At 41.9% G+C, this 25849-nt stretch overlaps 1 protein-coding gene across 1 annotated transcript; it reads right to left on the minus strand.

The window, feature by feature from the left end:
- Positions 1 to 3130: 3130 nt before the first annotated feature.
- On the minus strand, positions 3131 to 12700 carry LOC306969164 (NACHT, LRR and PYD domains-containing protein 12-like; the record flags this gene model as incomplete). Its single annotated transcript, XM_079564764.1, has 8 exons — positions 12540 to 12700; positions 10655 to 12398; positions 9301 to 9392; positions 7943 to 8116; positions 6812 to 6988; positions 6537 to 6713; positions 3402 to 3578; positions 3131 to 3308 (listed from the first exon to the last, which is right to left on the minus strand). The coding sequence occupies exons 2-8, from the start codon at positions 12140 to 12142 to the stop codon at positions 3131 to 3133; spliced, it is 2463 nt and encodes an 820-aa protein (XP_079420890.1). The 5' UTR covers positions 12143 to 12398; positions 12540 to 12700.
- Positions 12701 to 25849: the final 13149 nt, after the last annotated feature.

A 25849-nucleotide genomic window follows, 5' to 3' on the forward strand; every position in this document is an offset into this window, starting at 1 on the left:
CAAAAAAGTGACAAAAATCCAGCAAAAAAATGACAAAAATCCAGCAAAAAAAGACAAAAAAACAGCAAAAAATGACAAAAATCCAGCAAAAAAGTGACAAAAAAACAGCAAAAAAAAGACAAAAATCCAGCAAAAAAAGACAAAAATCCAGCAAAAAAGTGACAAAAATCCAGCAAAAAAGACAAAAATCCAGCAAAAAAATTACAAAAATCCAGCAAAAAATTACAAAAATCCACAAAAAAATGACAAAAATCCAGCAAAAAATGACAAAAATCCAGCAAAAAATGAAAAAATCCAGCAAAAAAATTACAAAAATCCAGCAAAAAAAATTACAAAAATCCAGCAAAAAAATTACAAAAATCCAGCAAAAAAGTGACAAAAATCCAGCAAAAAAGTGACAAAAAAACAGCAAAAAATGACAAAAATCCAGCAAAAAAGTGACAAAAATCCAGCAAAAAAAAGACAAAAATCCAGCAAAAAAAGACAAAAAAGCAGCAAAAAAAGACAAAAAAACAGCAAAAATGACTAAAATCCAGCAGAAAAATTACAAAAATCCAGCAAAAAAGTGACAAATTCAGCAAAAAATGGCAAAAATCAAGCAGAAAAAGTGACAAAAATCCAACAAAAAAGTGACAAATTCAGCAAAAAATGGCAAAAATCAAGCAGAAAAAGTGACAAAAATCCAACAAAAAAGTGAGTAAGTAAGTAAGTAAGTAAGTCTCAAGTCCCAAAAATTGCGACTCGAGTCAAGTCATGTGACTCGAGTCTCCCACCTCTGTCATGTAAGTGTCATGCACTACATGACAGAGACACTGGGGGCTGAACCTGGGGCCGCACAAAACTTTGGCCACTCGGCGAATCTGCCCTGATAAGAAAATAAATGTAAAGCACAAGAGTCTAGTTTCTTCTCTTTCACGTCCAGACTGAGGTGCTCCACAAAAACACAGATATCGGCTCGTAATCGGCGTAATAATACCAGGAGTAGCTCGAAATCCGTGCAGTTTCACTTCACTTTACTGCGCGGATGCCAAACTCCTCCTGGTATTATTACGCCTTACAATATAGTCCCCCCTTTTATCCGCTTAGAAAATCCACATTGTTTAATTTTGTGTAATTATACTTTGTAGTGTAACACTTCACGTAACCATATTTAAATAGGGAAAACGTGGAAGAGCTTGGTAGCTTCTATCTTGACCTGTTTTGGAGCTATAGAGGAGAGAGGGAGAGGCTAAATGCTAACGCCGTCTGCGCTGTGTTTACGTGACTGAAGATCAGACAGGTCCTAAAGAACTCGTCAAAGCTCAGGTAAGAACATATCTCAGTATGTAAAAACACTGGCCTGTTCCTTTAACTGAGTGCATTTTCTCCAGTTCAGCTTTACCCAAATCTTAAAGCTTCAGGACTGGAGTCGCCTCAATTGAAAACTAAACTGATCTTTAAAAAAAATACAAAATTGCTTTGAAGAAGACAAAGAAAACATACAGCTTTTCTCATTTCCATGGGTATAAATTTGCATATGTACCTTTTGCCAAAGCACAACAAATATTACAAATCACACACATTACACAAATCAAATAAGAAACAGAAACACTCAGGAGGAGGAGGAGTATTACTTTACTGAACAGTAATTATCAAACTTAGAACAGCGTTGAATACACATATTTTGAATACGTATTAAGATACTAAGTGTGAGGAGCTGCGTTCAGGCAGTGACTTTCCCAAAACCAAAACAAGGGAATCAATCATCTAATTTACAACAAGAAGAAAGAAAGAATGAAAAGTCTGAGCTCTGGACTTCTGGGCTGGGAAACGTGCTTTTATTTAGTGGTGAAGACGCTGGTAACAGACGTGTTGGGAATATCCACAACATCTTCTTAATCATTTACTGGTTTTCTGATTTGCAAGTTAAGAGTTTTCTCACTTGTTGTGTTGGTCAAAGTTTCCAAGGCACAAGACAGTTCAGATCTGCTTTACAAAGCTCAGCAGAAGAATGACGTATCATATCTTCACCATGTCTCTGGATCCAGATGTTTCCTCCAGGTCACCGCGTCCTCGGGGCCCGACGTCTCCACTGGGACTTTACTCAAACGTGAATCCTGATCCAAGACACAGGGAGAGAGTGAAGCAAGGCCAGAGAGAGACTGCGCTGGTTTAGACTTCAGGGGCATTTACCAAACAGAACTTATGTCAAAGTGATACTGTGTGGAAAACATGAGTTGTTTAGATTTTTGGTCTAATTAACCCCTTAACTCCCACCTGAACCGAGCACGTTTTCTCCAGTTTGGCTTTACCCCAATCCAAAAGCTTCTGGAAAAAAGGTGTGAAAATAGAGACAGAACTGAGACGAAAACAATGATGGAAATGTGACAAAAAAGTGAGAAAATATTGATGAAAAAGTGACGGGAAACAATGACAAAAAATGTGACAAAAAAGACAAAAACTTGACATAAAAGACAAAAAAGGACAAAAAAAAATGACAAAAAATGACAACAGAAGCCAAAAAAATGACAAAAAACGACAACAGAAGCCAAAAAAATGACAAAAAACGAAAAAAAAAAAAAAAAAATTGACAAAAAATGTGACAAAAGACCAAAAATTACCAAAAAAATATACAAAATACAAAAAAAAAATGTGACAAAAAAGACAAAAATAGGACAAAAAATGTGACAAAAAGACAAAAAAATGACCAAAAATGTGACAAAAAAGACACAAAAAAATGACCAAAAAACACAAAAAATGACCAAAAAAATTGACAAAAAATGACAAAAAAGACACACAAAAAAAGAAACAAAATTGACAAAAAATGTGAAAAAAAAAATTGACACAAAAGATTGACCAAAAAAAATTGACAAAAAAAATAATAAATGTGACAAAAAATGTGACAAAAAAGACAAAAAAAAGAAATAGATCCATTTAGATGAGTTTTGTAGATCTTAGCTTTCAAATGAGGCGTGACACTGGCCTACAGGATTTGGGTAAAGCTGAACTGGAGAAAATGCTCTCGGTTCAGGCGGGAGTTAAGAGGTTAATTTCAAAGTAACTCTTGAGTATCGTGTAGGCTCCTCCACTTCAGCTTCTGCCTCGTTCTAAAATAAAGCCAAAAGAATTAAATGTGAGGGATGGTCTTCACTCACGACACGTGCTCCAGGCGACAGTCCGGACTCCGCTCCAGCTCATGCAGCTCCTGGACGTCACCGCTGGTCAGGGCGCTGGCCCAGAGGTCCAGGTACTTCAGGTGTGACGGGTTGGACTTCAGCGCAGAGGCCATCGCCGAGCAGCCCCGCCCCGAGAACCCGCAGTGTCCCAGTCTGAAATAGAGAAACCGGTGACTCAACTCTATCGGAGCCACAGCCGCCCCTGGACTTGACTGCTGCCTGTCCCAGATATCGACCGTCACTGACCTGAAGACCTCCAGGCGACAGTCCGGCCTCTCCAAAAAACCACACAGATGCTCCACGCCCGCGTCCTTCACAAGGGGGTTCGCTCCGATGTCCAGCTCTCGCAGGTGTGAGGGGTTGGACTTCAGAGCGGAGGCCAGAGACGAGCAGCCGGACTCGGTCAGGCCACAGTAGTACAGACTGGACACAGGACAATGGGAACAATCCAACTTCATTCAGATTGGACTTTAAAGGAATAGGCCACCGTTTTTACACACTGAGATATGTTCTTACCTTAGCTTTGACGAGTTCTTTAGGACCTGTCTGATCTTCCCCCACTATATTGTAAGGCGTAATAATACCAGGAGTAGTTTGGCATCCGCGCAGTAAAATGAAGATTAGTAAGGGCGAAACAAGACCCCTCCGCTTCGCGTCGGGGTCCGGTTCGCCCTGTCGGTACTTATTTTACCGATAATGACCAGCGTTCTATACATTATCCCTTACTTACAATATAGTCCCCCCTTTTATACGCTTAGAAAATCCACATTGTTTAATTGTGTGTAATTATACTTTGTAGTGGAACACTTCACGTAACCATATTTAAATAGGGAAAACGTGGAAGAGCTTGGTAGCTTCTATCTTGACCTGTTTTGGAGCTATAGAGGAGAGAGGGAGAGGCTAAATGCTAACGCCGTCTGCGCTGTGTTTACGTGACTGAAGGCACGGGGGAAGATCAGACAGGTCCTAAAGAACTCGTCAAAGCTCAGGTAAGAACATATCTCAGTATGGAAAAACGGTGGCCTATTCCTTTAAAAACAACACTGTTGACCAAAGTGCAAACACACAGAACAGGGCAAACTGTTGAAAAGATAAAAGGTTTGCCCTGTACGTAAACAAATACAAAGGCAATGAGAAAATCATTACAAAGTCAGACGTCAATCACGATCGAAAGCCCTGGAAAAAAGAGCCACAAAATCCCTTTTCCAGAACAGGCTCAGGGAAGTTCTTTAGCTTCATCACAGTGCAGTCCTGTTCACGTTTATCATGTCCTTTGCCCCACAATAGCCCTCCGAACTTTGACCTCTGTTGGGAATAGAATCCAGGACAGTCCTACGCATGATCAAAGTAAATAAAGCACAAACGTACCTATTACTTTAGCTCAGAGTGCAGTCAGCAGAGGTTAACAGTGTAGCTAGATCTTAGCTCAAGCAAGAGCAACATTGCACTTACATGATTTTACTGAAAAAGAAATAATAATATATGACATTTAGGGATGAGTGATTTGATTTTTTTTAAATATCAGTTTGGTTTTATGGAAATCAATTAAAAATGGTCTCCTGATCTTTCATGTGAAGAAAACTGCTCAGAGTCCAGCTCATCTACATTTATATTAGATTCATAATATAGCTGCAAGAATATAAAGAAACATTTGTGTTTTAAATATCCCTTGTCTGCTCTCAAAAGTACAACTTCTTCTGGAGACGCACTGAAAGGGGCGGAGTTAAGCAGTGTCTAAGAGCAGAGTGACACTAATAAAACAGTCCTATGAGAACCAGGGGCGGACTGGCCACATGTCCATTCTGGAAGAGCCCAGAAGGGCCACTGGCTCTCAGGCCGCTGGTCTGGCCTCTCAATGTTCTCCTTAAAGGGGGGGTATTATGCAAAATCGACTTTTTCAAGCTTTACATCATGTTATTCTGTCATTCCCTCATTAAAAACATGCCTGAAGTGTTGCTTTGGCACATTCACGTATTTCTGAGTAATCTGTAAAAACTCTGATGGCGGCCATTTTAGGGATAGGTTTGCCTGAGTCCTCCTAGGAACGCCCCCACCTCCTGGACACGCCTCCGAGCTTTTGTCACCAGCCGAGTAACCAACCACTGCTCCTCAGCAGAACCCCCTCCCCACTGATGCCACAGACAGCGTGTGGAGGGGGCGTGTCTAAAGGCTCAGAGGTTCTTAAAGAGACAGAGGCCTATTTCAAGACATTCACTACAGCCATTTTGAAAGAGACATTTCATACAAGGCAGTTATTCTAATTTACTGCATTTACAGACCAACAGAAGGTTTGTCATCATTGTAGTGTGATATAGACTGGTGCTATGGGACTGACAAAAGCAGAATACCCCCTCTTTAACCTCTTACCCTCCGATTTAACCAAGCTTTATCCAAATCTAAGAGCTTCATAGAAAAGCATCAAAATAGCGACGAAACAAGGATGAAAACGGAACAAAAATGTGCCGGAAAAGCATCAAATAAATGACAAAAAAAAAGAGATGAAAACCCAACAACAACAACATCCATCCATCCATTTTCTTCCACTTGTCCGTTGCCGGGTCGTAAATCACATTGCACCAGCCCCTATAGCGCCTCCTGCAGGTGGTGGGTCCACAGACGGGACTGTTGGTCTCTCATAAGGGGCTTCTGAACCGCTCTTTGTCTGACCCATCACTTATAGGACCAGTTTGGCCTGGGAGACCCTTCTCCAGTTCAGCTTTACCTAAATCTAAAAGCTTCTCAACTGGAGCTCACAGCCTATGGGTGTAACGCCTCATTTAACCTGTTAACTCCCACCTGCACGGATCCCATTTTCTACAGTTTGGCTTTACCCTAATCAAAAAGCTTCTTGGGGAAAAAAGCACCAAAACAGCCACAAAAAATGAGAAGAAAACAAGGATGTAAACGCGACAAACGTGACAAAAATTCAACAAAAATGTGACAAAAAAATGACACAAATTCAACCAAAAATTCAACCAAAAAGTGACAAAAATTCAACAAAAACGTGACAGAAATTCAACAAAAATTCAACAAAAATGTCACAAAGAAGAAAAAAAAAAAGAAAGAAAAAAAACATACAAAAGGTGACCCAACACAGCAACAACGCGAGGAAAAAGATCAGTTTTGTGGGTCTTAGCTTTCAAATGAGGTGTTACACAGGCCTATAGCCAAAGAGGACAGAATGCATTCGGTTTAGGCGGGTGGTAAGAGGTTAAGATTAAACTCTAAAACGATTAAAGTACTTCTGTTTTGTATAATAATATTTCTCAAAATCATCTTGAGGGCCAAAGGTTCTATGCCGGAGGGCCGGATTTGGCCCCCGGGCCTGATGTTGCCGACCCCTGGGCTAAAGTCTATTTGACGGCCCGACGGTGCACTGACCTGAGGACCTCCAGCCGACAGTCAGGATCCTGCAGAAACACGCACAGACGCTCCACTCCTGCGTCCCTCAGGTCCCTGTTCCCCTGAAGGTCCAGCTCTTTGAGATACGAGGGGTTGGACTTCAGAGCTGAGGCCAGAGACGAGCAGCTGGACTCGGTCAAATCGCAGTGCCTTAAACTACAAACAGAGTAGAATGACCTCGACTGGATCACGAGGGTCTCGCAGCTGACAGGTCACACACAAACAGATCTGAACTTAGTATTTTGTGAACTGACATGAGCTTCTCCAGGCGACAGTCCGGGCTCTGCAGAAACAGGCCCAGACGCTCCACGCCCGAGTCCTTCAGCTCACAGTTGTCCCGTACGTCCAGGACTCTCAGGTACGAGGGGTTGGACTTCAGCGCGGAGGCCAGAGACGAGCAGCCGGACTCGGATAAACCGCATTTTTCCAATCTGAAACAATAAAAAGAACATGGGAAAAATGAGCTGTCGTTTTGAGTCCGTGTGACGTATATCAGAGTGTGGGCTGGTGTTTTAACCTCTTAACTCCCGCCTGAGTTAAGGGGGGGGGGGGGGGGTATTCAACTCATTTTTGTAAGTTTTTTGTCATTTTTTTGTCATTTTTTTTGTCATATTTGTCATTTTTAGTCATTTTTTTGTCTTTTTTTTTTGGCTTTTTTTGGCTGATTTTTGTCACATTTTTGTCACATTGTCATTTTTTGTCATTTTTTTTCACATCATCAGATTTTTTTCCATCTTTTTTGTCATTTTTTGTCCATTTTTTGTCACATTTATTTGGCTTTTTGGGGCTTTTTTTGTCAAATTTTTGTAATTTTTTTTGTGCTTTTTGTCATTATTTTTTTCACATTTTTGTCAATTGATTGTCACATTTATTTGGCTTTTTTGTCACATTTTTGTCAATTTTTTGTCACATTTGTGTCAATTTTTTGTTGCTTTTTTGTCCTTTTTTTGTCAATTTTTGTCAATTGATTTGGCTTTTTTGTCAATTTTTGTCATTTTTTGTCCATTTTGCCCATTTTTGTCACATTTATTCTGCTTTTTTTGTCAATTTTTTGTCACATTTTTTGTCTTTTTTTAAGTCGTTTTTTTTTGTCTATTTTTGTCTATTTTTTGTCATTTTTTTCACATTTTTGTCAATTGTTTTGGCTTTTTTTGTCATTTTTTGGACACATTATTTTCAAATTTTTTGTCACTTTTTGGTCAAAGTTTTCTCACTTTTTTGTCACATTTCCATCATTGTTTTCGTCTCAGTTCTGTCGCTATTTTCTCACCTTTTTTCCAGAAGCTTTTGGATTGGGGTAAAGCCAAACTGGAGAAAATGTGCTCGGTTCAGGTGGGAGTTAAGGGGTTGAACTCCGTGTGACGTATATCAGAGTGTGGGCTGACCTGAGCGTCTCGAGGCGACAGCTCGGGCTCTTCAGACCTCCACACAGCACCTGCATCTCAGCGTTCACCACCGGGTTTTTACTGAGGTCCAGGACTCGGAGGTGGGAGGGGCTGGAGCTCAGAGCCAACGCCACGATTTCCAGATGAATCTTTGAGAGTTTACTGTCGCAAAATCTGTACAAATATAAAAATAAAAGAACTACAATGCCTTAAAGGGATATTTCAGGATGTTTGACACAGGGCCTCATTTCCTAGTGATCCAGAGTGTTGCTGATTTCTGGAGATATTTTTTTTGTAATTCATGCAGTTCTTATGTTTGAAGAGTTTTGTGGCGCTAGGCTAGTGCAAGGCTAGTGCATTTCTATGTTATCAGCTAGCCTGCATTAGAAACAGTGTGACCCGCTCCACAGAGCACCTGAGGCAAATCACTTATAACACCAGACTAACCATATAAATGTCTGTGTCCGTAGAATAATTTTAACCATTTTGCATTTAACGTCTTACCTCCCGCCTGAACCGAGAGCATTTCCTCCAGTTCAGCTTAACCCAAATCCTGTAGGCCAGTGTTACGCCTCATTTAAAAGCTAAGATCTACAAAAGTCATCTAAATGGATCTTCTTCCTCATGTCATCAGAATTTTTTCCCATCATTTTTTGGGGGTGTTTTCAACTAATTTTTGTAACTTTTTGGTAATTTTTTGTCTAATGGTAAATTTTGTCACATGTTCATCATTTTTTCATAATTTTTTGATCATTTTTTTGTAATTCTTTTGTACATTTTTCGTCCTTTTTTAATTTATTTTTTGTCAATTTATTGTCCGTTTTTTGTCACATCTTCATCATTGTTTTCGTCTCAGTTCTGTCGCTATTTTCTCACCTTTTTTCCAGAAGCTTTTGGATTGGGGTAAAGCCGAACTAGAGAAAATGTGCTCGGTTCAGGCGGGAGTTAAGGGGTTAAAATAACTTATATTTGAGCAGCATCAGCTTCCTGGTTGTATAAGCTACGTGGCGGCGGAGTGATCTGCAAGAAAATAGTCCCTCAAAATTCGATCATTCATGTGATGCAGGTCAGTCATATTCCAGACATGATTCTATGGACACAGACATTTATATGGTTAGTCTGGTGTTATAAGTGATTTTCCTCAGGTGCTCTGTGGAGCGGGTCACACTGTTTTTAATGCAGGCTAGCTGATACCATAGACATGTACTAGCCTTGCATTAGCCTAGCGCCACGAAACTCTTCAAACATAAGAACTGCATGAATTACAAAAAAAAATATCTCCAGAAATCAGCAACACTCTGGATAACGAGGAAATGAAATGAAATATCCCTTTAAATGAACAGAAGCTTTGTCCTTACAGAGCCTGTGAGCAGTTCCTCACAGCGGGGACCAGTCTCAGCCGTCCTTCAGCTGGGGAGCTGTACGACTTCAGCTCCAGCTTCTCCAGAACCTGGCAGAAACACATTTTGCAAAAAACAACTTGTCACTTTTTTATGTAATAAAACTGCTTTTTGTAATATTTCTTTTTGGGTCTGCTGAATTATGGCGCAGTGGAGGAAAACACATGGCTGTCGCCCTCCTGCCGTGGGACAGGCGGGAGTTTACACTGAGGGACGAGAGGAGCATCATCAGAACTCCTCCTGTCTGAGCAGGTGAACTCATGTCTGTGTCCAGCTCACTATGAACCTGCAGAGAACGAGCCACGTTTGCTCTTTCTTACCATAGTGACGTCTGTGTCTCATTTTCTATTAACCTCTTAACTCCCGCCTGAACCGAGAGGAACTTTTTCCTCACGTCATCAGATTTTTTTTCCATCATTTTTTTGTTGGGTATTCAACTCATTTTTGTCATTTTTTTGTCATTTTTTCGTCAATTTTTTGTCAAATTTTTTGTCATTTTTTGTCATTTTTTTGTCACATTTTTGTCATTTTTTGTCATTTTTTTGTCACATCCATCCATCCATCCATTTTCTTCTGCTTTATCCGGGGCCGGGTTGCGGGGGCAGCAGTCTCAGCAGAGATGCCCAGACTTCCCGGTCCACACACACCTCCTCCAGCTGTTCTGGGGGGACCCCGAGGCGACACCAGGCCAGCTCGGAGACATAGTCCCACCGCCGTGTCCTGGGTCTGGTTTTTTGTCACATTTTTGTCTTTTTTAGTCATTTTTTCGTCAATTTTTTTTATCACATTTTTGTCACATTTTTGGTCATTTTTTTGTCCATTTTTTGTCACATTTTTGTCATTTTTTTTCTTCATTTTTTGTCTTTTTTTTCATTTTTTCGTCAATTTTTTAAATCACATTTTTATCACATTTTTGTGTTGTTGTTTTTTTGTCATATTAAAAAAAAAAGTCAAATTTTTTTCAAATTTTTGTCACATTTTTGTATTCTTTTTTGTTATTTTTTTGTCTAATTTTTGTCATTTTTTTGACAATTTTTCATCAATTTTTCGTCAATCATTAATGATTTCCACGATTATAAAAGGTTATGGTAATTAAAGCATCATTGTCTTATGGATGGATTCCGACCCAGAGAATTGAATTTTGAATTTGCCCCATTGGCTAAAGGCTATGATGTAGTATTAGTAAAGTATTAAGTGTCAATAATGTCTGCATATAGATCATATTTCTCTTTTATTTGGTGAAATAAACATCGCAGTAGTTTATCGTAAGTCAGAACAAAATGCTTTGAGAGTTGGTGAAACAAACACAGACCTGCTCTGACGTCAGCAGCGTGTGGGCCAGAGCCGAGCACAGCGTCGGGGACAGTCTCTCCGACCTGCTCCCAGGCTTCAGGAACTTCTGGACCTGCTGATGGACCGAGCGGTCGTGGAGCTCCGTCAGGCAGTGGAAGATGTTGATGCTTCTGTCGGGAGAGGCCTTGGTCTTCATGTCCTTCAGGTTCTTGATGAGGGTCTGTTGGGTGTCGGAGTCGGTCTGTGGTGGCCCCAGCAGAGCTCCCAGGAGCCTCTGGTTGGACTCCAGCGTGAGGCCGTGAAGGAAGCGCACAAACAGGTCCAGGTGACCATTGGGACTTTTCAGAGCCGTGTGTAAAGCCTTTCTGAGGAACATGTCGATGGTGGAGTTCAGGCCCAGGTCTTTCACAAACCTCTTCAGGTCCTTGTTGTTCTTGGTGTTGAAACAGTGGAGCACATGAACCGCAGCCAGAAACTCCTGCACGCTCAGGTGGATGAAGCAGTAGACGGACTTGTTGTGGAGGACGCTGCTCTCGCGTCTGAAGATCTCAGGGAGTCCGGAGTCGACCGCGGCCTCGCTCAGACCCACCCGCTGAAGCTCGTCTTGGTAGAACGTGAGGTTTCCTTCCTGCAGTTGTTCAAAGGCCAGTCTGCCGAGCTTCAGGAGCAGCTCACAGTCGGCTGAGGTCAGCTCTGAGGCGCTGCTCTTCGCTCCATCCTTCTTCTGCGCCTGCACCAACAGGAAGTGAGCGTACAGGTCTGTGAGGGTCTGGGGCAGTTCGCTCTGAGAGGTTCTCAGCACGTGCTCCAGGACCGTGGCGGTGATGCTGCTGAAGACTGGGATCTGGCACATGGTGTGGAGGCTGCGGGAGGTTCTGAGGTGGGACAGGACGGTTTGAAGCTGCTCTTCCTCTGCGAACCTGGTCCTGAAGAACATCTCCTTCTGTCGGTCAGTGATGAAGCCCCTGAGCTCCGTGAGCCTGTGCACGCACCGCGCTGGGATCTGACCGGCCGCTGCAGGTCTGGAGGTGATCCATATCAGAGCGTGAGGAAGCAGGTCTCCTCTGATGAGGTTCACCAGCAGCACACTGACCTCTGACGTCTGTGTGACCTCAGAGACGACCTCACAGCTGAAGTCCAGAGGCAGGCGGCTCTCGTCCAGGCCGTCGCAGATGATCAGGACTTTGCTGTGGGTCAGAGCGTGAGGAGAGAGCGGCTGCAGCGCTGGATGGAACGCTTGGATCAGCTCCGTCAGACTGTAGCGCCCCCTTCTGACCAGGTTCATCTCTCTGAAGGACAGCGGCACCACCAGCTGCAGCTCCTGGTTCTCCGAGCCCTGGGCCCAGTCCAGACAGAACTTCAGGACGGAGAAGGTCTTCCCCACTCCGGCCACGCCCACCATCAGCGCGGCTCTGATGGAGCTCTGCTGCGGCGCCCCCTGTGGTGTGAAGATGTCTCTGCAGCTGAGCGCAGCGTCGGGGACAGTCTTCTGGGACAGAGTCTCCATGTGCGTCTCCTCATGTTGGACACTGACCTCTGACCCCAGGCCCTCAGTGATGTACAGCTCAGTGGAGATCAGGTTCAGAGGAAACGCGCTCTGACACCTCTGCACCAGAATGCTCCGAAAACCTGCTGACAGGGAGACGTTACAAACGGTTTGTTTTACAAATGAGCCGCACGTGAGTCTCACTTTGTGCAGAGTCGTCCAGTTTAGGCCTTTTCCCGCTCGGACCGGACTGTGTCTCCTCGTCCTCGTCCTCGTCCTCGTCGCTGCCACAGAAAACCAGAACATTCAGAAACTCTCAGAGATGGATCAAGACAAGAGTTGGACTGTCCTTACAAAAGTTTCTTTGTTCAAATAAAGTAAACCACGTCTAAACTTCATCCTTTTTCCTCATATTGACTGACTTTGATTATGCACAGCCTGATCGAGGAGTGCCACAAGGCTCAATATTGGGGCCAAAGTTCTTTATAATATGAAGCATCCAGTCAATATCCAGAAGGCCAGAACTGAAGGTTAAATGTCTTCAATAGGGATGTGCACCGAAACCTGGTACCACAACAGCCCCGGTGAAACGATTTCAAACCACCCCCCATTCACTTTACCCCCCGGTACTTTGAAATCAGTTTCAGACTACCGGGGGGTAACCTGAAACTGATTTCAAGTTACCCCCCTTATTTCAGGTTACCCCCGCCGCAAAATGTATTGTTTGTTATGCACGGCTGTGTTAGATAGAAAATGCCCAGATGTTAATTGCTAATAATAGCTACAACTCTCGTAACTTTTCATCTGGTAAGGTTAGCTTTAGTTCGTAAACTCCACTATCCTTAAGTGTAGGGCTAAGGTAAGGTTAGCTTTAGTTTGTAAACTCCACTATCCTTAAGTTTAGGGCTAAGGTAAGGTTAGCTTTAGTTCATGAACTCCACTATCCTTAAGTTTAGGGCTAAGGTAAGGTTAGCTTTAGTTCATAAACTCCACTATCCTTAAGTTTAGGGCTAAGGTAAGGTTAGCTTTAGTTCGTAAACTCCACTATCCTTAAGGTTAAGGCTAAGGTAAGGTTAGCTTTAGCTCGTAAACTCCACTATCCTTAAGGTTAGGGCTAAGGTAAGGTTAGCTTTAGTTCGTAAACTCCACTATCCTTAAGGTTAGGGCTAAGGTAAGGTTAGCTTTAGCTCGTAAACTCCACTATCCTTAAGTTTAGGGCTAAGGTAAGGTTAGCTTTAGTTCGTAAACTCCACTATCCTTAAGGTTAGGGCTAAGGTAAGGTTAGCTTTAGTTCGTAAACTCCACTATCCTTAAGGTTAGGGCTAAGGTAAGGTTAGCTTTAGTTCGTAAACTCCACTATCCTTGAGGTTAGGGCTAAGGTAAGGTTAGCTTTAGTTCGTAAACTCCACTATCCTTAAGGTTAGGGCTAAGGTAAGGTTAGCTTTAGTTCATAAACTCCACTATCCTTAAGGTTAGGGCTAAGGTAAGGTTAGCTTTAGTTCGTAAACTCCACTATCCTTGAGGTTAGGGCTAAGGTAAGGTTAGCTTTAGTTCGCAAACTCCACTATCCTTAAGTTTAGGGCTAAGGTAAGGTTAGCTTTAGTTCGTAAACTCCACTATCCTTAAGGTTAGGGCTAAGGTAAGGTTAGCTTTAGTTCATAAACTCCACTATCCTTAAGGTTAGGGCTAAGGTAAGGTTAGCTTTAGTTCGTAAACTCCACTATCCTTGAGGTTAGGGCTAAGGTAAGGTTAGCTTTAGTTCGTAAACTCCACTATCCTTAAGTTTAGGGCTAAGGTAAGGTTAGCTTTAGTTCGTAAACTCCACTATCCTTAAGGTTAGGGCTAAGGTAAGGTTAGCTTTAGTTCGTAAACTCCACTATCCTTGAGGTTAGGGCTAAGGTAAGGTTAGCTTTAGTTCATAAACTCCACTATCCTTAAGTTTAGGGCTAAGGTAAGGTTAGCTTTAGTTCGTAAACTCCACTATCCTTAAGGTTAGGGCTAAGGTAAGGTTAGCTTTAGTTCGTAAACTCCACTATCCTTGAGGTTAGGGCTAAGGTAAGGTTAGCTTTAGTTCGTAAACTCCACTATCCTTAAGGTTAGGGCTAAGGTAAGGTTAGCTTTAGCTCGTAAACTCCACTATCCTTAAGTTTAGGGCTAAGGTAAGGTTAGCTTTAGTTCGTAAACTCCACTATCCTTAAGGTTAGGGCTAAGGTAAGGTTAGCTTTAGTTCGTAAACTCCACTATCCTTGAGGTTAGGGCTAAGGTAAGGTTAGCTTTAGTTCATAAACTCCACTATCCTTAAGGTTAGGGCTAAGGTAAGGTTAGCTTTAGTTCGTAAACTCCACTATCCACGATCCCGCTGTAGAAACTGCACATAACAACCTCATATATAACAGACGAGCCAAACATAATGTGTGTGAGTGACAGAGAAGCAGAATCTGCAGCAGCGTTCACGCAGTCACAGGAAACGACAGGACACGGCCTGCTTTGAGAACCACAAAAGGCCAGGAAGTGTCTGGGGAGAGGGAAACGTCGGTCGATGCCACTCACCGTGTGGGAGCGGGTCCCGCCTCCTCCTCTTCCTCCTTTTCCTCCATGTCGGGTCTGAAAAGTCAGAGACGCGTTTAACCTCTTAACTCCCACCTGAACGGATCCCATTTTCTCCAGTTTGGCTTTACCCGAATCAAAAAACTTCTTGGGGAAAAAAGCACCAAAATGGCCACAAAAAATGAGAAGAAACGAGGATGTAAACGCAACAAACGCGACAAAAATTCAACAAAAAAATTACAAAAAATCAAGAAAAAATGACAAAATTCAACAAAAATGTGACAACAATTCAACAAGAAAATGACAAAAATTCAACAAAAATGTGACAAAAATTCAACAAAAAAATGACAAAAATTCAACAAAAATGTGACAGAAATTCAACAAAAATGTGACAGAAATTCAACAAAAAAATGACAAAAAACAACAAAAAATGTGACAAAAATTCAACAAAAATGTGACAAAAATTCAACAAAAATGTGACAAAAAATCAACAAAAATGTGACAAAAATTCAACAAAAAAATGACAAAAAACAACAAAAAATGTGACAAAAATTCAACAAAAATGTGACAAAAATTCAACAAAAAATGACAAAAATTCAACAAAAAAAGACAAAAAACTCAAGCCATCGAGATCAGGAAACGTGCACCGACATCTCTGAACCAGGACGAGGGAGCGTACACCTTATCCCACACCTGGGAGGCCGTCCTGGAGAAGGCGCCAGTCAGTAGGGGGCGTAAGCTCTCCCTACTGACTGGAAAACCCATGTAAGCTGCCTATGACACGGCACCTCCACCACCAGGGGGCGCTTCTGAGGAAGATCACAGGAAGTGATCGAAATTAGTCAAGCAGGTAAACTAAAACATCTGTCTTACTAAAAGAAACAAAACTGAAACAGACTTAACCTAAGAAGACAGTATGTACAAAGAAATTTGACCTTCCAACTCCATTTTTTAAATCAAATCGATTTTTTTCCCCAGCCCTAGTTTTTTTTTAATTTATTTTTTATTCATAACTCTGCACAGGAGTTTTCCTACAGACTCTGGAATTGATCTACAGGGGCCGGATTACATCAGCTCGCGGCCCCCGTATGTTTGACACCCCTGATATATAATATTAATATTATAGAGGCCGATAAAAATCACCTCTGACTGACTTCCTTTACTAAAGTTCATTAAAAAACTCGCTCTTGAGTTTTTGCTCAAATTCTCTAGAGATAATTATCCAAACTGATCTTTGAAAGCTGAAAAACGCATATTCCTTTTGGCGGCATTAACGTGATTGTACTTGGGCATCAAAGTAACATTAAAGAAACACTAAAGTAACACTAAAGTAACATTCAAGTATTCAACATTCAACATTAAACCGCATTAAACTCGTCTCGCCTGTAGAAAACCTTGCAGCTGTTCTTCACTTCAGTAACTTGTAGAGGGTTTGTAGGAGAGTAAGTAACAGTACTTTTTTACTTCTACTCGAGTATTATTTAGTGTCAGAGCTCCTCCCCCAGTAAAACACTCACGAAAAACAAACTTCAGCTGTTTGAAAGCTCGGGTGTGGGACGTCACGTGTTTCAGAGTCAGGTCTGGACGTGTTCACCTCAAACACAGCTTTAATATAAATACTATACTACTATATATCTCCATATCTCTAATGGAGAAGTCAGGGAGTTAAAGCGGTCACTTACACTTAAGTTCAGCCGAGGACCCGCTCACGTTGGCGCTCTCTTCCTCCTCTTCCTCTTCCTCACCCCCGGGACGGTCTGAGCTCCAGCGGCGCCTCCTGCTGCGGCGGCTCGGGGGCTGGATCTGGAGGTTCTCAGCGTTCAAATGCGCCGGGACTGAGGAGGTGATTGTTGCCAGTGCTGTGTTTGTGAAGAAAAGCTGCAGACACGAGCGCAGAGGAGAAGCCCCGCCCCTCTGTGGGTCCGGGAAGCCACGTGATCACCCAGGGCCGGACCCGCCGCTAGGGGCCGCCAAAAGCCACGTTGTGCTTTTGTGATATTTCTTTTCATTGTTTTTTTGTTGCTTTTACGCAGAGCCGGTTCTTCCTATAGGCAAACTATGCAAGTTGCTTAGGGCCCCCGCAGCCGCAAGGGCCCCTCATCTGAGTCAAACTACGGTGTTGTTACACTGATTAACCTCTTCACTCCCGCCTGAACCGAGAGGATCTTTTTCCTCACGTCATCAGATTTTTTTCCCATCATTTTTCTGTTGGGGATTCAACTCATTTTTGTAACTCATTTTTTTGGTAATTTTTTGTCACATTTTTGTCATTTTTCGGCAACTTTTTGTCTATTATCTGTCACTTTTTTGTGTCATTTTTTTTGACAATTTTTTTATCACATTTTTGTCACATTTTTGTAAAAAAAAATTATCACTTTTTTTGTCATTTTTTTGGTCATTTTTGTGACATTTTTCACTGGTCACTTTTTTTGTAACATTTCCATCATTGTTTTCGTCTCAGTTTTGTCGCTATTTTCACACCTTTGTCAATTTTGTGTATTTTTTTAATCAAATTTTTGTATTTTTTTGTCAAATTTTTATCACATTTTTGTTATTTTTCGTCAATTTTTTGTATCAAATTTTTGTGATTTTTTGTGATTTTTTTGTCAATTTTTTATCACATTTTTTGTCATTTTGTTTGTCATTTTTTTGTATTTTTTTTGTCAAATGTTTATCAGATTTTTTGCATTTTTTTTGTCACATTTTTGTCATTTTTTCGTCAATTTTTTCATAAATTTTTTGTGACATTTTTGCCCCTTTTTTTTTTTAAATGTCGTCAATTTTTTATCACATTTTTGTCACATTTTTTGTCATTTTGTTTGACATTTATGTTTTTTTTTGTAAAATTATTTTGTCACATTTCTGTCATTTTTTCGCCAAATTTTTGTCAATTTCTTGTGACATTTTTGCCACTTTTTCATCCGTTTTTCGTCACTTTTTCCTCACATTTCCATCATTGTTTTCGTCTCAGTTTTGTCACTATTTTCACACCTTTTTTTCCAGAAGCTTTTGGACTGGGGTAAAGCCAAACTGGAGAAACTGTGCTCGGTTCAGGCGGGAGTTAAGGGGTTAATCAAGGCGTTTGTTTCGGGGCCTTTTTGTCTCAAAGATGAGTTGAATCCACACGGACTCACAGGCTGATTCTCAGCGGTCAGACAGAAACAACCGTCAGGAGCAGGTTTCAGTTAGTTTTAAATCAGCGGTTCCCAAACTGTGGGTCAGGGACCAGAGGTGAGAGAATGGGACCATTTGCCATTTGAAAAAGTTGGGAAATAGACTAGTAGTCGTCCTAAATCCCAGTCTCACAGTGGCTTAGTGGTTAGTGGTTCTCACACAGAGGGCGGGGCCTGAATTGAGGTCATTATGTTCCTCTTCTGCCCTGCACGACTGCACAGTGGAACTGTTTCTGACCGTAAATGGGTTCACTCTTCGTCGAATAACCATGGGACGCTACTGTAGGGCCCCATGTGGATTTTTGCTTAGGGCCCCAGAAGGGCCAGCACCGGCTCTGCTTTTACGTCACACGTTTGAGTCACTTTTCTGTGTCTTTGGTGCTTTTTTATAGAGAAACTATTTCATTATGTAGCTGACCGATGTGAGATGTAGAATAAGGCAAAGCAGAGGGTCTTTTTGGAGGACAGGTCTGGACCGTGTCCCTGTTTTATTGAAGTGGAGGCAGAGAGTGAGAAAGCGGGAACCCGCACATTTATAATGGCAGTTCATGGGTCACCGCCCATGCGCACCTGTTTAGTGGCTTACAATTACAATGTAAAATAATAAATAAAAAATCCCAACATCCAGAGGCGGAGTCGCTAAAATGTTTATGAAGTAAAAGTAACTTTACTTTGGAATTTTACTCAAGTACGAGTCAAAAGTCATGACTCAAACAATTACACAAGAGTAAAAAAGTACTTTTACTCTAGTACAGGGGCGGACTGGGACTGAAAACCAGCCTGGCCCAAATTAGCGTAAATGTGACACTTTCCACCCACCTTAACGGAGCGCATTTTCTCCAGTTCGGCTTTACCCAAATCCAAAAGCTTCTCGACTGTGTTTTTGTCATGTTTTTGTGGCCTTTTTTTGCTTTTTTCGTTGCTTTGTTGTTGTGTTTTTGTCACTTTTTGTGTTGCTTTTCCAGCACATTTTGGGTTTTTTTTCATCCTCTTTTTTGTCGCTATGTTGATGCTTTTCTTTTTAGCTTTTAGATTTGGGTAAAGCTCGGTTGAGGCGGGACCGGTGGCCCTTCTGTGCTCTTCCAGAATGGACATGTGGCCAGTCCGCCCCTGCTTGAGTTCTGTGAGTAACTGAGTAACTGAGCGGGAAAAAAAAGTCTGATTTATTTTCACTCCTGTGGAAAAATTCCAACTAAATGGAAGAAAATACAGAAAAACGAATTAGTCTAAAGAACAAGGAGACGAACGACGCCAGTTTGATATTTGGTCTAGATTAACCCTCGTCGTCCTGTGGGGCTTTTTCGACTTAATTTGGCCATAACTTTTTCCATATTTGAGATGTTTAGGGTTTTTTTGTTACAAAACGTATATTGACCAACTAAATATAATTGTATAATTTTGATCATTGATGCCCCTGAACAAACTTACTGCCCTAATCTTATGTTAAAGGCTTTTCATGACACTTTTTTGACGGCTGTAAAAATATTGTAGATGAACGTTTTTTAAAGAGGGGGTATTCTGCTTTCTTCAGTCCCATAGCACCAGTCTATATCACACTACAATGATGACAAACCTTCTGTTGGTCTGTAAATGCAGTAAATTAGAATAACTGCCTTGTATAAAATGTCTCTCTCAAAATGGCTGTAGTGAATGTCTTGAAATAGGCCTCTGTCTCTTTAAGAACCTCTGAGCCTTTAGACACGCCCCCTCCACACGCTGTCTGTGGCATCAGTGGGGAGGGGGTTCTGCTGAGGAGCAGTGGTTGGTTACTCGGCTGGTGACGAAAGCTCGGAGGCGTCTCCAGGAGGTGGGGGCGTTCCTAGGAGGACTCAGGCAAACCTATCCCTAAAATGGCCGCCATCAGAGTTTTTACAGATTACTCAAAAATACGTGAATGTGCCAAGGCAACACTTCAGGCATGTTTTTAATGAGGGAGTGACAGAATAACATGATGGAAAGCTTGAACAAGTCCATTTTGCATAATACCCCCCCTTTAAAACATACTTATGTTAATTTACTTCAGTTCTGCACAAAACGACAAGACACGGGTTAAGAATTTGCTGCTTAAATATTTACTCGCAGTGGAAAAAGTAACATTTCTTTTACTCAAGTAAGAAACAGTTACTTTATTATCATGATCTAATCCAGAGCTCTGAATAAGCTTAACTATTGCAAATATTGAATTAGCCCATGGCGTGTTTACAAAGGTTCTATGCTGGAGGGCTGGATTTGGCCCCCGGGCCTGACGTTGCCTACCCCAGATTAACGAGATTTTAACAGGTTACTTTCTCTTCCAAATCCACTCTTTGATAACTAACTGCAAAAATATTTTTTTCCGTGTCCAGCTGCTCATTAGGAGCATGTTTGCACTGATGGCACCAGTGTAGTCTAAAATGTTGCGAAGTGTGCCTTTAATGAACATACATGGGACTCATGCATGGCCCTCGGATTTTGAGAAATCTTAACCTCTTACCACCCGCCTAAACCAAATGCATTCTGTCCTCTTTGGCTGTTATATAGGCCAACATGCTGCCAGGCAAAGAACTCTGGCTATTTTCACTGAGGATGGGCGGGCCACTTACAAGACACTTACACGCCACTTTAAAGGCATTTTTGGCGATAGCGGCTGCGTGTGCACACCCTTAGGTCCAGGTCGGAAATGTGCACGCGCGCCGGATTGGGTCCTTTCCAATCTGACAAAGTGTGAAAGATATGAGGCTTTGAAATTTGCTGAAAATGGCCTCTCAGTTGCGGCCTTGTCATGTAATGGAAAAAAATTAAAATGATGATTTTGAAAGCCACATGGGTTTGGGACATGTTGGCCAAAATTGGAGGCTTTCCACTGAAAACTCTGGGATCAGGGGCCAGAAGTTCAAGAGGTACGATTTTGAAGGTTTGAGGTTCGGGCCAAGATGGCCGACTTCCTGTAGCATTTAGGGCGGGGTCATAATATCATTTTTTACATGTCCTGACGTGGTCTCTGTCCCTGGCCAATGTCACTTTTGTACGATGATTTTTTTTGCGACCGGGCTCTCATTGACTCAATGTAAACTGCCTGTTTGAGGGGGCGCCACTGAGCCAACTTTTATTAGGGATTAAATTAGAGCTTGCGGAGCACTATTGTCTGACCCCTGTTACTTGCATATCGGTTCACGTTTATTATTATTATTATTCTTTATTTATACAGGTGGTCTCTGGAGACTCAATGTCTCATTTGCAAGAGAGACCTGTTAAAACATACAAGGTAAATAACAGTTCACAATAAGACAACAGTGGAACGATTAGACTATAACACAATACTAAGAAAATGTGTAAAACTTATAAACAAGAGCAGACACATGGAGGATACTCCTTTACAAGGGATTTATTTGCTACGTGAATTCTTGCGTTGTCGTCCCCCGTTATCGATATTAAGTAGTCCCTCGCGGGACACTGCGTGTCCGTTGCTCGGGCCTAATAATAATATTGCACTTTACAAGTCTGTGTTTCTCATGGGCCCCTCTCTCCACCACCACTCACTCACACTAAAGTCATCCTGGCCTATTGTACATGTTTTTAGTGGTGGGGAAACCATATGTATATATAAAATGAGGGCGATCGCCGCGTCGTCACGTCCGAGCTGTACAAGATCTGTGATTTTAATAAACAGCTCTTAAGCTCGGAACAATCCGCTGTTTCCCACAGAGAGCGGCTGTGGAAAATGTACACAATAACCAGCCATTTTACCTTCTTTTGGTTTATTATAAAAGGAAATACAAAAAATGCACTAATGCACAGATGAACAGACAAATATATTAAGTACAAAAAATAAATAATTCTACAGTGAATAAATAAAGCAAAATGAAGAAAAAAACAGAATTGCGTAAATGTCCAGCTGTTTCCGCTCACTGGGCTTTATCTGAGTTTAGTTTAGAACAGTCTCTCAAGGCTTTAAAAACAGTCATTCCATTAATCCTAAAAGTCATTAAAAAGCATTAAATTGGATTGAACATTATGTCATTGCTCGACTTTTTTTTTTACAGAAAACCTTTGTCGGAAACACAGTAACGACTCCAGAGGAAAACACATTTCAACTTCGTTATGGAACTTTTTATGTGAGAAAAAACAGTGTTTGACCTTTCAGTGACCCGACAGTCTCGAGCCAGACCCAATACTGAAGTATGGGCTGCTCTGTGTACGTGACTCCGAGTGGGTCCTCACCGGGCGCTCCTGTTGTTCCCTTTGAGTTAGCAGCAGCGTCTCGCCCACATAGATACAGACGTTACCCATATATGGTCATGTTTGAAGCAGCCGGACGGAAAACGCTCTCCTTAGCAAAGACACTTTTTAGCTGTGTTTTTTCAATACGAGCTCCAAGATAAAAAAAAAAAGTCCTCCTTAAACTAATAGGTCACCGTTTTAACCTCTTACCACCCGCCAAAAACAAATGCATTCTCTCCTCTTTGCCATTGTCGTCACTTATTATTTCCCTTATGTGTTTTTGTCACTTTTGTTACTTTTTAGCTGGATTTTGGTCACTTTTTGTTGGATTATTGTCACTTTTTTGTTGCTGTTTTGTCACATTTTTTGCTGCTCTTTCGTCACTTTTTTGCTGAATTTTTGTCGCTTTTTTGTTGGATTATTGTCACTTTTTTGTTGGATTTTTGTCACTTTTTTGTTGGATTTTTGTCACTTTTTTGTTGAATTATTGTCACTTTTTTGTTGGATTTTTGTCACTTTTTTGTTGGATTATTGTCGCTTTTTTGTTGGATTTTTGTCACTTTTTTGTTGGATTATTGTCACTTTTTTGTTGGATTATTGTCACTTTTTTGTTAGATTATTGTCACTTTTTTGTTGGATTTTTGTCACTTTTTTTGTTGGATTATTGTCGCTTTTTTGTTGGATTTTTGTCACTTTTTTGTTGGATTATTGTCACTTTTTTGTTGGATTATTGTCACTTTTTTGTTGGATTATTGTCACTTTTTTATTAGATTATTGTCACTTTTTTGTTGGATTTTTGTCGCTTTTTTGTTGGATTTTTGTCACTTTTTTGCTGGATTTTTGCCACTTTTTTGCTGGATTATTGTCGCTTCTTTGCTGAATTTTTGTCTTTTTTTTGCTGAATTTTTTTTTTTTTTTTGCTGGATTATTGTCACTTTTTTGCTAGATTTTTGTCACTTTTTTGTTGGATTATTGTCACTTTTTTGTTGGATTATTGTCGCTTTTTTGTTGGATTTTTGTCACTTTTTTGCTGGATTTTTGCCACTTTTTTGCTGGATTATTGTCGCTTCTTTGCTGAATTTTTGTCTTTTTTTTGCTGAATTTTTGTCTTTTTTTTGCTGGATTATTGTCACTTTTTTGTTAGATTTTTGTCACTTTTTTGTTGGATTATTGTCACTTTTTTGTTGGATTATTGTCGCTTTTTTGTTGGATTTTTGTCACTTTTTTGTTGGATTATTGTCGCTTTTTTGTTGGATTTTTGTCACTTTTTTGTTGGATTTTTGTCACTTTTTTGTTGAATTTTTGTCACTTTTTTGCTGGATTTTTGCCACTTTTTTGCTGGATTATTGTCGCTTTTTTGTTGGATTTTTGTCACTTTTTTGCTGGATTTTTGTCTTTTTTTTGCTGGATTTTTGTCTTTTTTGTCAGTTTACACCCTCATTTTCTTCTCGTTTTTTGTCGCCATTTTGACGAAGCTTTTAGATTTGGAGAATTTGGAGAACAGGAGAAAACATGTCCAGGTGGGAGTTAAGAGGTTAAATACTGAGATATGATCTTACGTGAGCTTAGACGAGTTGATGTGTACCTGTGTGCGCTCAGTCACACAAAACACAGAACATGTTGTTAGCATTTAGCCTGTCCTCCTCTGTGGGGCCACACGGGGGCGTCGTCAGAGCGGAGCGGAAGAGCTCGACGTCTAGTGTAATGTCTTGATTCTAAAACAGCTTTTACTTTATTTCTGTCGTAAGAAAAAAAATGGAAGTTCCTGACTCGTCCGAGCGAAAACAAACGCCTTCACTGAGCGTCCACTCTGGACACGCCTGTTCTTTATTCTTACCTAACGATAATGTGGCGAAAACGTTTGGCTACGAGAGGACAGGACTTTATTCAACCTTCCTAAAGAAGAGGACACTCGCCAGGAGTTGTTTTTTCTCTCCGGGATTCGGCGACTTTCACCAAAACAGTGTTTTTCTGTGACTGTCTCTCATAATGTAACACCTGAAGGACCAGAGCGGTGGGGCAATCAGAACACGTGTTAGCTTGTGTGTTAGCGTGTGTGTTAGCTTGTGTGTAACTTCACTTATTGCTGTGATATTTATATTCCTACTATGGTAAAGTTGTATGAGCAGAGAGAGGGGGCGGAGTTAACTGAATCCAAGCGTTTTGTCTTCCGGGTTTGAAAAATACCTCCGGAAATCTTCTTGGTACCGACCGAAAAGCTCCAGCAGGGGGCGGTATCGAAAAACCTACTAATTTTCTGTACTTTTTCTCTCCAAACGTCAATAAATGATCCACAGATTCTGAAAAAGCCTGAACTCATGAGCAGCATCAGCACAAATGCAGAAGCGAAACAAAGCTGTAACTTACTCACACTTCAGTCATTATCAGAGATGGCAGAGCCGCGGACTGAGCCAGGACTAAACCAGGACTAAACCAGGACTAAACCAGGACTAAACCAGGACTAAACCAGGACTAAACCAGGACTAAACCAGGAATTAGAGTAAACTGGTTAGAAACCTGGACTAAACAAGAAACTAGAGCTCTTAGACAAAGAGAAAAGCAGTGACAACGGGAAACACATGGGCTTTAGCTCTACCTTTAGCTTTAGCTTTAGCCGCAGAGCCTGAAGTTCCTGCTGTTGTTTAAACTCCAGCTGCACCGGAGCGTTTGGGATCAAAGATTGTTTCTGGAAAAGGTGAGCGCTCACTCTGCATTAGCCATGTTTGGAACAGTTATGGTGCATTGTCAGTGACAGAGTGAGCGCTCTCACTATGTAATCCCTGGTTCAGATGTGGCTGAGGAACAGTCCTGGGACGCTCTGGTTCAGATGTGGCTGAGGAACAGTCCTGGGACTCTGGTTCAGATGTGGCTGAGGAACAGTCCTGGGACTCTGGTTCAGATGTGGCTGAGGAACAGTCCTGGGACTCTGGTTCAGATGTGGTTGAGGAACAGTCCTGGGACGCTCTGGTTCAGATGTGGCTGAGGAACAGTCCTGGGACGCTCTGGTTCAGATGTGGCTGAGGAACAGTCCTGGGACTCTGGTTCAGATGTGGCTGAGGAACAGTCCTGGGACTCTGGTTCAGATGTGGCTGAGGAACAGTCCTGGGACTCTGGTTCAGATGTGGTTGAGGAACAGTCCTGGGACTCTGGTTCAGATGTGGCTGAGGAACAGTCCTGGGACGCTCTGGTTCAGATGTGGTTGAGGAACAGTCCTGGGACTCTGGTTCAGATGTGGCTGAGGAACAGTCCTGGGACTCTGGTTCAGATGTGGCTGAGGAACAGTCCTGGGACTCTGGTTCAGATGTGGCTGAGGAACAGTCCTGGGACGCTCAGGTTCAGATGTGGTTGAGGAACAGTCCTGGGATGCTCTGGTTCAGATGTGGCTGAGGAACAGTCCTGGGACGCTCTGGTTCAGATGTGGTTGAAGAACAGTCCTGGGACTCTGGTTCAGATGTGGCTGAGGAACAGTCCTGGGACTCTGGTTCAGATGTGGCTGAGGAACAGTCCTGGGACGCTCTGGTTCAGATGTGGCTGAGGAACAGTCCTGGGACGCTCTGGTTCAGATGTGGCTGAGGAACAGTCCTGGGACGCTCTGGTTCAGATGTGGTTGAGGAACAGTCCTGGGACGCTCTGGTTCAGATGTGACTGAGGAACAGTCCTGGGACTCTGGTTCAGATGTGGTTGAGGAACAGTCCTGGGACGCTCTGGTTCAGATGTGGCTGAGGAACAGTCCTGGGACGCTCTGGTTCAGATGTGGTTGAGGAACAGTCCTGGGACGCTCTGGTTCAGATGTGGCTGAGGAACAGTC

This window comes from Gobius niger (genome assembly GCF_951799975.1).
Source record: "Gobius niger genome assembly, chromosome: 10".
Taxonomy (NCBI): domain Eukaryota; kingdom Metazoa; phylum Chordata; class Actinopteri; order Gobiiformes; family Gobiidae; genus Gobius; species Gobius niger.